We start from the raw sequence: 14,460 nt of genomic DNA on the forward strand, positions 1-14,460 counted from the left end.
AGGTCAGAGGGGTTTTGGAAGAGCATCCAGGTCAGAGGGGTCTGGGGGCTGGCAAGGATCTCACAGTCCTGCAAACTCCAAAATGAGCTGCTGGTGGGGAAGGAATTGATGACCTGAGAGCCCCTTCCAGTGCCTAAAGGGGCTCCAGGAGAGCTGGAGAGAGACTTTGGACAAGGGCCTGGAACGACAGGACAAGGGAGAATCGCTTCCCACTGCCAGAGGGCAGGGTTAGATGGGATATTGGGAAGGAATTCTTCCCTGTGAGGCCCTGACACAGGTTGCCCAGAGAAGCTGTGGCTGCCCCTGGATCCCTGGAAGTGTCCAAGGCCAGGTTGGACAGGGCTTGGAGCACCCTGGGCTAGTGGAAGGTGTCCCTGCCCATGGCAGAGGCTGGCACTGGATGAGCTTTTAAGTCCTTTCAGCCCAAACCATTCCATCATTCTGTGATCATTCTCTGGGTTTCCTGTGAAAGTGGCTGCTGTCCCAGGGCTGCTTTAGAATGAGCCATTGGAAAGAGACTCCATGATAAAAACCTAATGGAAAAGAACCCTTTTTACTGGCACTGCAGGGGAGTGTCTCAGGCAGGTAAAAGTGGTGACACCTGTGCCCGGAGCCATCGGCTCCATCAGGTTTTTTTGACTTCACTGGGTCATTCAGCCATTTTCCAGGACTCCCCATGGTCACTGGTGTCCCTCCCTCTCTCCAGGGGTCCCACGTGACACGCTGGCCAGGGTTTTACATCCTGCAGTGGAAGATGCACGGCCCCCCTCCCTGCTCCAGCTCCAGCCTGCCCCGCGTGGACGATGTGCTGGCCTCCCTGCAGGGCTCCGGCCACAAGTGCAAACTCATCTACTACTACGAGGTGTTGGCCTCCAAGGACTTCAGGTGGGACATTTAGGGGCACTGACTGCATGAGTTGCACTAGAGAAGCCAAATGAGAGGGCTGAGTGTGAGTTAAACATCTGGATCCCAGTGACCTCCGCTGGGTGCGTGTCACTGGGGATAAGTTTGACACAAATTTGGTGGCATTTGGCACAAACAATCTCTTTTAGTGCTGTAGGTATTAAGGGCCCCCTTGGCTGTGTGTCCACCTGAGGAATTTGTGCTTCAGATCTTGCTTGCAGCTGCCAGAAGAGCAGGAGGTTTTTGACTCAGGAGGTTTATCTTAGTTGGGAAGATTTTGAGAAGTTCCTTTCGGAGTAACTCAAATATCAGCTGGGCTATTTCCCAGATTTTCTGTCTGGCAGAGAAGGATGTCTGCAGTGACTTGGAGAGCACTTCTGAGCTGAACAGTCAGCCTTGGGACAGTGTGCCTGGCCTCCTCCTCTAGTGCTGAAAGCACTTCCCAGTCACCTGTTAATCTGAATTCTTTGCAAGTCCTTGACCTTTCCCTGGAGCTGGAGGAAGTGTTGGGCAGAACAGACTTGCAGGTGGTGACCTGGCCAGATCCTGTGGAGTCAGAGCAGCAGCAAACACCTCCCTGCAGTCATGCAAACATGTTCCTTGGTGCTCTTCCTGCATTAACTGAGCCCAGCCTGCTTTTGGCAGGAGCTGGAAACAGTGGCTGGGCACTCTGGAGTTGGGACTCTGGTGTTCAGCAGCCTGCAGTCCTTGGGCTCACAGTGGCTGCTGCATTTGGGATGCACTGGAGTTTTCCTTTCTGCTCAGGGGCAGCAAAAACAGCCCTGCAGAGGCTCCAGCTCTGTCCCCTTCCCCAGAACATCAGCCAGGGACAAGGAATAATATCTGTAACTGGGAAAAAAATATCTCTAATGAATTTTTCATGATGACATGGAGATTCTTAGAGAGCAAGTGGAAAATGATGGGACAAAAAGCACTTGTGCAAGCACTATAGAGGGTAAGCTGATCTGTCAGGGGAATAGTTCCATTGATTGTTGCCTTCCTAACAGCCCATCTGCTTTCTCCCATCCCAGGGGATCCATGTCGAGCCTGGAATCCTGCAACAGCGGCTTTTCCCAGCTGAGTGGAGTCACGACATCTTCCAGCCAGTCCCAGAGCAGCTCCCACCTTTCCAGATAGCAGAGCCAAGGCTGCAGGGAAAGACCTCCTGGGCCTTCCTGCCCCCGGAGCTGCTCCCAGCCCCAAACCAAAGAGCTCCAGGGCTGAGCCTTGGGGCAGTTGTGTCGCAGCCATTTGGACACAGAGAGGCCTCTGGGAGCTGCTTAAACCACAAGACCTGGAATTCCAATGGCAGGTTTGGAGTTCTGGAGCAGCTGCTGCTCCTCAGTGGTCTCTTGGATGGATTTTGGCTGGATGTCAGTTGGCAGGGATCACTCCAAAGGGCTTCTCCCATCGGTCCTTCCCGTGTGTGGCAGAGGAGGCTGATGTTGCCTTACTTGTTGGACCTTTTGGTTATTCCTGGGTAGCAAAACTCCTGGAGTTTCCTGGGTGCCCACAGGGCTCCACCGGAACTTGAGTTGGGCATTCCAGGGGCCAGGCCTCGGAAGGACACCTTGGTACAGGTAGGAGGGTTCAGAAATCACTTCCAGGTCAAACCAAAAACCTCTCCTGGTCTGGCAGGATGTTACTGGGAAATGTGGTGGATTTTTGTAACCCTGCTGAGACAAAGTCAAAACAGTTTTCTGGAAAGTCCAGGCAGGGAATCTGCCTCCAGCAAGTGGCATCTTCCTAAAGGTAAACTATTGTTCTTTCTCCTCAGGTTTACAGCAATAATGAGTAGGTCTGTCCCATCCCTGAGTGGATGGGAACTGAATCCAATTCTAAAGGGCTAAGCAAAGCAATATTTGATTTCCTGAAGGCACAAGATTTTCTGGCAGTAACTTGCTTACAGTTCCTGCAGAACTTGCTTCTTTAAAACATGAGCTCACTTGAAACCTTTCAAAGAGGCCTGTGTGTATGTAAGCACTTACTGAAGCCTATTTATTCAATGCTAGCTTATTTTAAATTAATTTTTAACTTATTTATAATGTCAGAAATGACTATTTATTAAATCCAGCCACCTTTTTTAATGGGATGAACTTTGATTTTAGAAAGAAATAACTGGTTGTCTTCAATCCCAAGAAGTCTTTCTACTTAAATCCCAATCTTTGTGATCACTGGATGTTCTTGCAAAAAGGGCTGCACCGTGCAGAGCACTGGGGAAAGGGCTGTGTCACCTTCCCTGCAAGGGAAAGGGAGAGTCCAGTGCTTTTTGGACTGTTTCTTGGGATTAAGAAGCCAGGATTGAGTTCAGGAGTTGTCACTGTCTTCCTGCACACCAAAAATCCCACGTTTGTCCCTCATCTCCACTGGTGGTTCGTGTGGTTGGGCTGGGGAGTGAAGATATCCCTGTTCTTGTCCACATGGCAACAAGATGAGAAGAGGCAACTCCCCAAGTTCTTGTTCACACTGATGGAATCCGGGCAGTCCTTCCTTCCCACCCTGCTGGTTTAATTCCTGGGTTGGAAGCACCAGGTGCTGCCAACGGAGCCCAAATATTCCGAACAATGGGAGATGAGAACTTGATCTGTTTCTGAGTTGTTTGGTGATTTTTTTTTTTAAAAGATTGGAGCCAAGGGAATCACTCTCCCACCGTGCAGGGCTCAGGGAAGTTCTGATTTCCAAGGATTCCCCAGTTGTTCCATGGACTTTTAGCATTTGTCCCACACAAGTGAAACTTCTGTCTCCAGCATTTCAGCATAAATGGAGTCTGAGAGTGGGACAAGTATCACCTTTCCTCTGGAAAATCAGGAGTTTCGACAGTAGAAGTGCATGTGTGTATCCCTCATGGAAAATCCTTTATCCATAATTCATTCTGATGCTAGAAATAGAGTTTCAACCAACTCCCAAAGCCCCAGGAGCAAACCCAGCCCATCCTCCCTGTGCTGGTTCAGGATTTCACCTTCTTGGGGCTCAGTTTTTTACATGGTTGCTCACGTCCCATGGTGGCAACGTTCCTGCTTCCTGTGGTTTCCTCTGGTTAAGAATCTCTTCCTTTGCACTGGGATATTTTTAAATTTTATTTTGAAATGCGGGATGTGCTGTTTTGTGCCCACACTAAAAGTTTTGGGTGTTTAACTCTTGTCAGTGAGGCACCTGGAACCTGGCACCTCTGGCAGGTCTCTAAAGGAGGCAGGGAGGCCTGAAGGGCTGGTCCCACGGAGTCTTCCTGGCTCCAGGGACATCCCAATCCTAGTTTTTCTTCATATTCCTTGTCAGTGCTGCTTCTCTGCCCGTGAGATCACGGCACAGGTGTGTTTGGGAAGCAACTTGTGACCTCTCCCTTGGCAAAGCTGCCTGGGTTATCCCACCTACCCATTTACTTTGAAACCAATTTGAATAATCCAATATTTTTTCCCTATTTTTCCTGAACGTTAACAGGAGAAAGGGAGCAACAGCCTGGATGTTGTGGCTGGTGCTGTGCTGTGCTTTTTAAACCTGACTTTGTGAACTCCCAATGCCAGAGATGGAATTCTTCTACATCACCCTTTTCCCCTCAAATGACATCAGTGTGCTTTAGAAAATCACAGTTTTCTTCAAGCAGCTTCCTGTGAGTTGAGGCTGGGAGGAGTTCTGGATCCTCTGGATCCTCTCCTAAGGCAAAACCTGGGGAAATGGCCTGTTTTGGGTGCTGACTGGAGACGCAGCAAGGCCCTCCCTGCTCCCTCCCCAGCAGCAAAGCCAGTGAGCTCAGGCCGTGTTCAGGTAATTAAAAAACAGCCCCCAGTAAACTGGGGCCTCCCTGTTTCAGATATTCCATATGCAAACACAACACCTACCTCAGAGCTGTTGCCGTGTTTCCTGTGCTGGGCTGCAGAGGGCTGGGCCATAGTTTACAGTTAAATATGGCCAGAGATGAAACCTTTTGTTCTCAGTGATTCCTCCAGGTTTGCCCCTTTTCCTGGTGTCTGTCCCAGCACGACTGGGGAAGGCAGACATGGAGCACGAGGATGGATGTTGGATCGTTCAGGGCACGGCTGGACTGCAGTCCTGGGCCGTTCTGCCTGAACCTTCGCTGCCTCTCAGGTGTGAAAAGGGCTTTTTCCCGCTGCAGCAGAGGAGCCTCCGGGGCTCCAGGGGCGGCTCCAGCCCTGGTGCCGCAGCTCCAGCGCTTCCCGGGGCACGGGAGAGCTGTGACCCGGCACCGAGGGCTCTCGTCAGCAGGGAGGCACCAGAGCTCCTCTCAGTAGTTCCTCAGCTCCTGGACTCACTCCCTGCACTTCGGAAAGAGAATTCCCAGCTGTGCCCAGGTGAGGGAGCCCGGAGCGACGCTGGGAGCGTTTGCTGCCGCGTCCAACCAGTTCCCTTTCAGGAATAGGGAAAAACCAACTTGGAATAAGAATTTCTAATCCCAGTTTGGCTTGAAAAAAGTCATATCCCGCTCGTCCCAAATCTGCACCACTTCCTGAGCTTGGAATTCTCGGTGGGAAGTGCTGAGCCCAGCTGTCCACCCTGCTGGGGTGGGAAGTGCTGAGGGCCAGGCCAGCTGTGCTCCAGGCAGGGAATCCCTCCTTTCAAAAGGCACACACTGCTTCATATCCCAGATGTTTATACTGTGAGCAAATAATGCAAGGAGCAGCTATTAGACTCCTAACTGACAGCACTTCTCAAAGATTCCTGCATGGATTCAGCTTTAATATTCCTCCAACACCGTTGTCACGATCCTCACACCTGATTATTTCTCTCTTGGAAGGCAAAATTGGAATTGTGTCACATGCACAGGCTTTTAGTGACACCAACACCCACTTCCAAGTTCTTAGTGACATGTGTAAGTTAAATGGGCATTAATTATTTTACTTACTTTCTCTCCCTTGCAGCTGGCTTTGGCTTTATTTACTGAAATCCTCATTTTTCTCAGCCAAACCTCCTTTAAGAGCCCTCTGCAAACTGCAGGGCCCTGTAACATGTTCCCTGACAACAAATGTACTTCAGTGACTGTCTGTGGGTCCCAGTAGAGCTGTACCTTTGGGGATGTTGGAAATAAAACAGCATCTCTAAGAACACGTGGAATTGTTTGATGCAATTGTTCAGATTAGGGAAAACTGGAAATTTAAGCCTGGGTGCTGCTCTTTCCCCCAGAAGCAGAGGTAAGGCTGCCTTGTGGTCACTTATTCATGCTCTTGAACTAAAATGGTCACTTTTTCCCTGCAGAACCAGCATTTCTGTTTAGTTTCCTAGCTCAGAGTGGGTTGGGACAGCACATCCTGCAGTGTGGCTGTTATTTAAAATAAAAGGCCCCTGGGTTCCAATGGGAGGCTGAGGTTAACTGGGAAAGGATCACGTATCCTTCTGCAGCTGGACATCAGGAATCTGAGTTTCAGGCAGGTAGCACTAATAGACTTTATTCAATTTCAAATAATCTTCTGTAAATCATAGAAAAATAGAGTCTTCTGGTTACAGGCTGATCTGATGCCAACAGTGGCACAGAAATTACACATCCTTTACATGGAAAGGTAAAAAGGGAGTGAGTGCATAAAACTGTGAGTGTTGGGGCTCAGACAGGCTCTAACCCCTCTGCAGCATCCAAGGGGCACGTTAAAGGCTGGCTTTCCCCCAGTGGAAGCAAACTCTTAACACTGTTTCAGTTTAATTGTGCAAGGAGGGGTTCTGGATTTCCAGACGAGGTGTTTGGGATCTGGGAGGGCTTGAAGAACTTGCTGGTTGTGGTCCCTCTGAGGAGAGTCCAGCTGGGGCAGGGCAGCCCAGGCCATGTCCTGCCAGCCCTGCCAGGCTGTCCCTGTCTGTCCCCTTCCCTGGCTGGTGACAGTCCCTGAGCCCCCAGAGCCCCTCAGCTGCTGGGGCTACAAGAGATGCACCAATGGAACTTGTGACCTGACAAGGCTTTTCCAGGCTGCAAGAGCCTCCCCAAAATGCAGCGCCCATCACACGCCTCTGGGCCAGGAGGAGGGCTCTGGTTTCACTGGGTGCTGCACCTGCTTCAGCATTTTAAAATGTTTTGTCACTTTTCTGATTAAAATCTGAGCTCACCAGGGAAGGGCAGACATACACTCTAACACCCTTAGGCACCAGCTTCCTTAACCCAGCTTTGTGCTAGAGGCAGTTTACCTTGCTGAGTCTTAAAAACACTCATCACTGCCCCGGTGGGCAGGGACCTTCCTGAGGTGCCTGTGGCTGGCACTGCTCACCCAAGTCCCTCAGGGTTAGGAAGGAACCAGCCGCTTTCCTTTCCTGCTGCCACTGTGGGATTCCCTTACCCAGTGCCCTGCATCCCATCACGGCCACTGGGGGTGCAGCCCTGGGGGCTGGGGCTGGAGCAGCAGAGGAGAGGGAGCTGTGGCTGAGCAAGGGCAGTTCCTGGGCTGGGTCACCTCAGGCACGGTGACTCTGTCCCGCTCAGTGCTGAGGGGCTGTGCAGGGGGCACAGTGAAACACCTCCTCTCTTCCCATCCGGGACTCTAAAGTGAGTCCTGAGTGTCCTCTGGCTCCCGAGTGTCCTCTGGCTCCCAGGCAGCAGCACTGGGGGTGTGTGTGGCCTCCCCGTTGATGTCCCTCAGGGGGTGGTACCGATAGTCCCCGTGCTGCCGCTCCGACCGCGCCCTCAGCACCAGCCCCACGTTCCCCAGGGCACTGAGCACCAGCAGCAGGGCCAGGCCACAGCTCAGGGACAGCCACGTGCTCCTGGGGGACAAGAAAAACCCACATAGGCAACATCTCGGCCTGTGTCGCGTGTTCCCAGGGTGCAAATGATTTGTCAAGGACTGTCCTCCCTTCTCTGCCTTCCCGTTTGTGGTCCTGCTCTCAGGCAGGAGAGAATCAGGGAATCCTTTAGGCTGGAAAAGCCCTCTAAGATAATCAAGTCCCCTGGTGCTGCCAAGGCCACCACTAACCCATGTTCCCAAGTGTTACAGCCACAGGCTTCTAAATCCCTCTCCAGAGATGGTGACTGCCCTGGGCAGCTGTCACCACCCATTCCATGAAGAAATTTCCCCAGTATCCAAATCTCCCCTGGCACAACTTGAGGCTGTTTCCTCTTGTCCTGTCCTTTGTTCCCTGGGAGCAGAGCCTGATCCCCCCCCAGCTCCCTCCTCCTGTCAGGGAGTTGCAGAGAGTGAGAAGGTCCCCCCTGAGCCTCCTTTTCTCCAGGCTGAGCCCCTCCCCGTGTGCTCTGTGACAGCCTCTGAGGGACACAGTGTGTACCACCCACTTACTCTGACAGAGAGAATCTTTCTTTTCTCCTTTCCTTATTCTGGGAAGCCACACACTGTCCAGCTGGAAAACAAAGAGGGAAGAAAGGCAGTGTTGGGGAGGAGGGTGTAAAATTCCACTGAAAAAAGAGCAAGCTTAAGCAGAGCTGGTGACTTGACCAACATTATGCACTAAGGCTGTTCTTTCAACTGTTTTTTACAACCCCCAGGCCCTGCAGGTACCTCTGAGCAGCTCCTCCTGCAGTGCCCCGTCGTGGGTGGTGTTGCAGCTGCCGGTCTGGGGGTCGCAGGGACACGAGTGCTCACACACACACTGGCTCTGGCAGTTGGGCCCAAACCAGCCCATGGGACACTCTGGGGAGTTGACATGAAGAGGTTGGTCATTGCCAAAGCTCCACCTGCTCTGGAACCACCCAGGCTGTGGCTGCAGCTCCTCCAGCTCAGCTGAGCCAGCAGCAGGCAGAGAACACCACACTGGGAGTTCTCTGCTGCCCCTTTGTGTGTCAGGGGGAAGTTTCAGGGATCACAGAATCCCAGAATGGGCTGGGCTGGGGGAGACCTTAAAGCTCATCCAGTCCCACCCCCTGCCATGGGCAGGGACACCTTCCACTATCCCAGGTTGCTCCAAGCCCTGTCCAACCTGGCCTTGGACACTCCCAGGGATGGGGCAGCCACAGCTTCTCTGGGCAACTCCTCTGGGATGGAGCTGCCTGAGCATTCCCAGGCTGGAACACCATCCCTAATGGAATGAGGCACATGTGGAGTTTACACCCTGCTGTAATTAACTTGTTTGCTGGGATCCACGGGGCCCCAAGTGCCTCAGAGAAGCTGAGTGGTGACACAAGGGAGAACAGCACCAGCCCCGTCAGCACTGGCACAGGGACAGCCACACTGGGAAGGTGGGATGGCCTCTGGAGCACTCCACAGGTACTGACCTGGATCACCTGAAGCCTGGGCTACAGGCAGGGTCTGGTGCAACACCCTGGAGCAGTGGATGATCCTGTTCTACACTCGGGAGCTTTGGGGCTGAGACTAAGTAGAAATCCACAATTTTCTGTTGATGAAGGAAACTCCTCCTTCCTCTCTGCTCCTTGCTTTCCTTTTTAGCCCACTTGGGTAGGACAGGAAGAGCTGGGAGCCAGCTGGTGACACTCCAGCTGTGACACTCAGGCCTGAGCCCCCCTGGCAGACCTCCCTGTTGCTTTGCGTGCAAGAGGTGGCTCAGAGGTGACACAAACCCCTCTCCCAGCCCAGGTGGCCCTTCAGAGCAGCCCTTACCATGCTCACAGCTGGTGCCATAGAACCCAGGGGGGCAGGAACAGGCCCCATGCACAGGGTCACAGGAGCCACCGTGCTGGCACTGGCACTTCTGGCTGCAGGATTCCCCATAGAAACCAGGAGCACAGGCTGCAGAGACAAGCAGGGACGTCATCAGGGCCCTCACTACACAGTGACACACCCCAGCACAGCCACAGCTTGGGGTGTGTTTGGCCTCTCCCTTCCCTGCTCCCTCTTGGGAAGTGGTCCCAGTCCCCTCTCCCTGGCTGGGAGAAGCAGAGTGCAGTAGCAGTGAGTGCTTACCTTCCGTGCAGTTGCTGCCAGTCCAGCCAGCATCACACAGGCATCCAGCTGTGCAAACACATGCAACAGCCATTAATGACAACAAAAAAACCACTTGGAAACAGCAGGGACCCAAAATTAGGAGCCTCTGCCTCTTGAGGTGCCCCCTTACCCCTGCCAGGAAACACTCAGAAGAAGAACCCTGCATTTACACCCATGGGGGGTTCACCCACTGCAGCTGCCAAAGGCAGCAGAATCCCTGCTGAGGGGATTCCCTGGGATCAACTCTAGGTCAGCTGCTGCACCCCTGCACCCACCAAGCTCTGCACTGCACTGGTGCACACCTGAATGAGAGCTGAACCAGAGCACAGGAAGAGCAGCACAGAGGGGCAGAAGCTGGGGGTGGACATTCCAGCAGTCCCTGGCTTTGAAATGAGTTTATGAAGAAGTGGCAATGGCCCAGCGATAAAAATCATGAAGTGGGAGAGACAAGTAAAGAAGGAACAGTAAAGGGACAGGGCAGAACCAGCTGCTGCCACACACCATAATACACTGCCCTGCCTTAAAAAAACCTGAAGCAACCCCGGGGCAGGAAGGGAAACTGAGGCCCAGAGCTTGACATCAAGGCTTATTTCAGGCCCAGCTTCCAGGCCTGAGCCCAGCCCAGCCCTGCTGGCTCCTGAAGGCAACATGTTCTGCTTATCCCCACTGCTGCTGCAGCCGCTGCAGGGCAGGGGGAGGGCAGTCCCAACCCCCAGCCAGGCCCAGGACGTTCCCAGGGATGCAGCACCCGGAGCCCCCGTCCCCGACTCACAGGGGGTGCAGAGGCCGTGCAGGCTGCAGTTGGCAGGGCCACAGTCCAGGCTGTCGCAGGCAGGGCCTGTCCAGAAGGCCCCGGAGCAGCGGCAGTGCCCGGCCTGGCACAGCCCGTGCCCGCTGCAGCCGGGGGGGTCGCAGCGTGGCTCGTGCACACACAGCACGGTGGAGACGCGCCGGGGGCAGCGCCACGTGCTGTCGAAGGAGCTGAGGGGACACAGGAGGGGACACGTGAGCTGTGCAGACACTGCACTGCCCCAGCCCCACCCAGAACCAGCGGATGTAACCCACAGACTGCCACCCCCGTTCACACTGGCCAACAAGAATGTTAATAATGGGAAAATACAAACACAAAACTAGATTTGAGCCGGTGTTTCAACTAACCATTAAATCCCCATTGGAGAGGAGTAATTTCAAACATGGAATTACAGAAGCAACAAACAAAATCTCCCTTTAAGCAGTCTCAGCTTCCCCAGTTTTGGCATCCAACACGCCTTTCCCTGAACGTTATTTGCTTTGATATAAATTGTATCATTGCAGTTATGGTAACTGCAATCCCTCCGTGTTTACAGTCAGAGATGACTAAAAAGCTGAATTTAAAGTAAAATGTTCTTTAGGTTCTGCCCTGAGGCAGGGCAGGGTCTCCAAGGTAGTGGTTCTCTTCCATAAGCTGCTGATAGATCTCTGCTAATTCCCATGGAAGTGCAGCTCTGGATCTCCCAGTCTAAGAGCTGCTGCCTTATCCGATTCCCACATCAGGCCACTCAGTCACAGCTTTGCTGCCTGTCTGAAACCAGCTCAGCTTTAATCCTGGATGACTGAGTGGAAAAAATATGGAGTCACTCAATTGCTTAAAACTTTAGAGCTGCTCTCTCCCCCAGATCCTGTCACCTGCCTTTGCTGTGCCCTCCTGGTTGAGCTGGGGGCAGGACTGGGCTCTGCATCCCAACAGGAGCTGCAGGGCCACCTGTGCAGCCCTGGCACGAGCCACCAGCACCTACCAGTGCTCAGAGGGGTAGTTGGCAAGGGTTCCGTTCAAGACCAGCGTGGCAGAGCCTCCACCATCCAGGTTGATGGCATTGATGACTCCCTGCTGCTTCAGGAATTCTGCCATTTCCCACAGGTTGACCCTGCAAAGCAAAGGTGATTCGTTGATTGACTTCAGTGAAGCTGCTGTGGTAGAAGTCTGTCCCTCTCCTTGGTGGAAGGAGCAGCTCTCCCATCCTGGCCACCCTGACTCGCTGTCTGGGGGCTGTGTGAGCCCTCCCTGGCTCCCTCGAGCTCTGTGAGTCTCTACCTTAAAACTTATCCCTGGCAGCTGCAGAGTTGCTCCAGTTCAGGCATTTCAGACCTTCCCCAAGCCCTTACCCCCTGGATTCTGTCTGTCCATCCACGTGGACCAGGACCAGCCGGCCCTGGCGGTCGTGTCCCACCGCAGTCCTGGCCGAGATCACATTGATGAACTTGTCGAAGGTGCCTGTGCAGGAGATGGAACAATTCACACCCCAGCTGGGCCAGAACGGGCTGGTCACACACCTCTGTCTGCAAAACAGCTCCCAGCAAGGGGCTCATCTGAACCAAACCAGTGAGAGCACAGCCTGGGCTCCTCCTGTTCATCCAAGCCCCAGAAAAGTGCTCTTGATTAAGTTTTTGTCCGGCACAGAGACAAAGCAAGGGATTCACCAGCCCTCAGTTTTAAACTCCTGTAAGAGGCAACTTCTCTGAGTTTCTCTTCACAGGTTAGATTGGATATTAGGAAGAAATTCTTCCCTGTGAGGGTGGGGAGGCCCTGGCACAGGTTGCCCAGAGAAGCTGTGGCTGCCCCTGGATCCCTGGAAGTGTCCAAGGCCGGGTTGGACGGGGCTTGGAGAATCCCGGGATATTGGAAGGGAGGTTGGAACAAGATGGTCTCTAAGGTCTCTTCCAACCCAAACCATTCCATGATTCCATGAAAGTGCCCCTCCTTCCAAGAGCCCCGTGGGAAGGACAGTCCATGGTCAGGGTTTACCTGTGGTTTGAGTGTTCCCACACTCGGCGTCCCGGCTCTCATTGATGTAAACTTCTCCATCTCTGAGGAGCCAAACCACCCCACTCACAAGCTGCACAAAAGGGTTTGTTTGATCCAAGACATCCTCCTCAGACAGGTAACTGGGAAAGAGAGAGCAGGAAGGGTTACCCACGGTCACAGCAGTGTCATGTAAAAGCCTCTCCTGCTGCCAGCAGCAGGGAGAGGGGGAGAAGGCGTTGGAATGAAGGGTAGTTACATCCAAAACCAGAGGCCAAGAAGTGTGAAACACCACTTTAGCATCCAGAGTGGCCTCTGTTCTCTGCTCTTCTGCACAAACCCACAGCTCATGACGGTCCCAGACCACTGTGCCTGAAACAACACCTGCCAGCACTGTGGCCAGTGGACCTGAGCCAGGATAACAGGGGCAGAAAGCATCTGGCAGAACACAAGGCCAGAGCCACTGCCAAAGACTCAGGGATCTGTGGAAGCAGCTGTGACATCTTGCTGCCTGTCAGCTTCCATCCTCCACAACTGCGACACCAAACAGCTTTGGGGAGGATTTGGAGCTGCAGCATCCAGCCTCCTGCAGCTGCACGGAGGAGAAGACTCAGCTGGGTGGTACCTGCTCCATCTGGGAAGAGCTCCCTCTGCTCCTCCAGACAGCAAACCCTGTCACCGACCAGCCAGACAGTAAAAGCACTGTCCAGCTGCCACTTCCACGCTCGGGTGCTGTGTGTCACCATGGGGTGCTTCCCAAGGGATATTCCTCTCTCAAGGATCAGGCTGATGAGTAATACCTGCCTCACCAGAGCCTGGTGCTGGGTGATGTCTGTAACAGGAGAGACAGGAGGAGGGGCTCTGGCTGGACAGCTGAGCCCTGGCTGTAAGCTCTGCCTGTGCTTTTGGGTTTAAAACTGACTCTTTTGATGTCCTGTGAGAACTGGATGCTCAACTTTTAATTGTTTAGTATCCATGACGGTGGGCAAACAAAGCTTTTTGCTTTGTAAAAAAGTGTAATTGCAAATACCTGAATGAAAAACATGCAAAAAGAACTCCCTCTCCCCATGGGAAGGGAACGCAAAGACAACAAAAACACGGCTGAAAATGGATCAAACCACACAACAGCTTGGGCATTTTAAAGCTTGAAACCCCCCATTATCAGCCCAGAAAGGGGCAGCAGCTCTGCAGGGTGGGGGTAACAGTGTGCCCTGTGCTCCGTCCTGCTGGTCAGGATGCAGTGAAAGACTGAAGGGTGAATTACTTTCCCCACTGCCCTGACAGCCCAAATTATTTACACTCAAACTATTTCTAGGGTCATGGTTTGGGAGCCACAAAGCCACTGAGCACCACTAACAGGGACACTCTGCCAGAGCAGGAGAGAGCAGGGCAGAGCTGAGGTTAAGGACCAACAGCGACCTTGCAGTTGCTGTTGGTCCCCTCAGCAGAAGCCCCCTCACTAAAGACATGTCACCACCTCAGGCAGCCCCTGTGCCACAGAAGTGAAGGCCTTGGTGCTCAGGGCTCTCAGAGAACAACTGCAGGATAAAGCCCTGGCTTGGCACAATCAGTTTGGCTTTGCAGGGACCCTCGCTGAGGCCTGGGTGGGAGCTACCAGAAGGGTGGGGAATGCAGCCAGCAGCTGCAGCAGCTTCCAGGCTGCTGCTCCATCTTCTGAGACCATCAGAAGGACCTTGGGAGCCCTTCTGGGCCCTTCAGGCTTGCTGCAGCTCCTGGGGCCTTTCATTCCAGGGAGCACTACAGTTCCTTTGCCAGCTATTCCTCATCTGAGAGTTCTGTCTCCAGCTGCCTGGGGAGTGTCACACACCAAGGTGGGCAATAAAGCCACTGGCACCTACTTTGTACCAGCCACAGTGTGGCTGGACCAGCAGGCCCAGGGCAGTGCCCATCCCTGTGCTGGCACTGCTGAGGCACCTCCAGCCCTGGGGGCAG

The 14,460-nt window shown here is 53.4% G+C and overlaps 2 protein-coding genes across 4 annotated transcripts in view; one reads left to right on the top strand and one right to left on the bottom strand.

Moving 5' to 3' along the window:
* Positions 1-5,963, top strand: part of SEC14L5 (SEC14 like lipid binding 5) — a 39,531-nt gene extending 33,568 nt beyond the window's left edge. For all 3 annotated transcript variants that reach the window (XM_027665802.1, XM_027665803.1, XM_027665804.1), the window contains 2 exons: positions 707-885; positions 1,935-5,963. In XM_027665802.1, coding sequence (XP_027521603.1) covers positions 707-885; positions 1,935-2,040 — 285 coding nt within the window. In that variant the 3' untranslated portion in view covers positions 2,041-5,963. The remainder of the gene's footprint in view (positions 1-706; positions 886-1,934) is intronic.
* A 312-nt stretch (positions 5,964-6,275) lies between these two features.
* The window catches only part of NAGPA (N-acetylglucosamine-1-phosphodiester alpha-N-acetylglucosaminidase), a 14,593-nt gene continuing 6,408 nt past the window's right edge, over positions 6,276-14,460 (bottom strand). The window contains exons 2-10 of the mRNA XM_027665821.1: positions 12,511-12,989; positions 11,871-11,979; positions 11,504-11,632; positions 10,501-10,709; positions 9,708-9,755; positions 9,405-9,533; positions 8,349-8,480; positions 8,130-8,190; positions 6,276-7,599 (exon numbers count right to left, since the gene is read on the bottom strand). Of these exons, the coding sequence (XP_027521622.1) occupies positions 7,377-7,599; positions 8,130-8,190; positions 8,349-8,480; positions 9,405-9,533; positions 9,708-9,755; positions 10,501-10,709; positions 11,504-11,632; positions 11,871-11,979; positions 12,511-12,989 (1,519 nt within the window). The 3' untranslated portion in view covers positions 6,276-7,376. The remainder of the gene's footprint in view (positions 7,600-8,129; positions 8,191-8,348; positions 8,481-9,404; positions 9,534-9,707; positions 9,756-10,500; positions 10,710-11,503; positions 11,633-11,870; positions 11,980-12,510; positions 12,990-14,460) is intronic.

The sequence above is a fragment of the Corapipo altera genome, unplaced genomic scaffold, assembly GCF_003945725.1.
Source record: "Corapipo altera isolate COAL_440 unplaced genomic scaffold, ASM394572v1 146, whole genome shotgun sequence".
NCBI classification, from domain to species: domain Eukaryota; kingdom Metazoa; phylum Chordata; class Aves; order Passeriformes; family Pipridae; genus Corapipo; species Corapipo altera.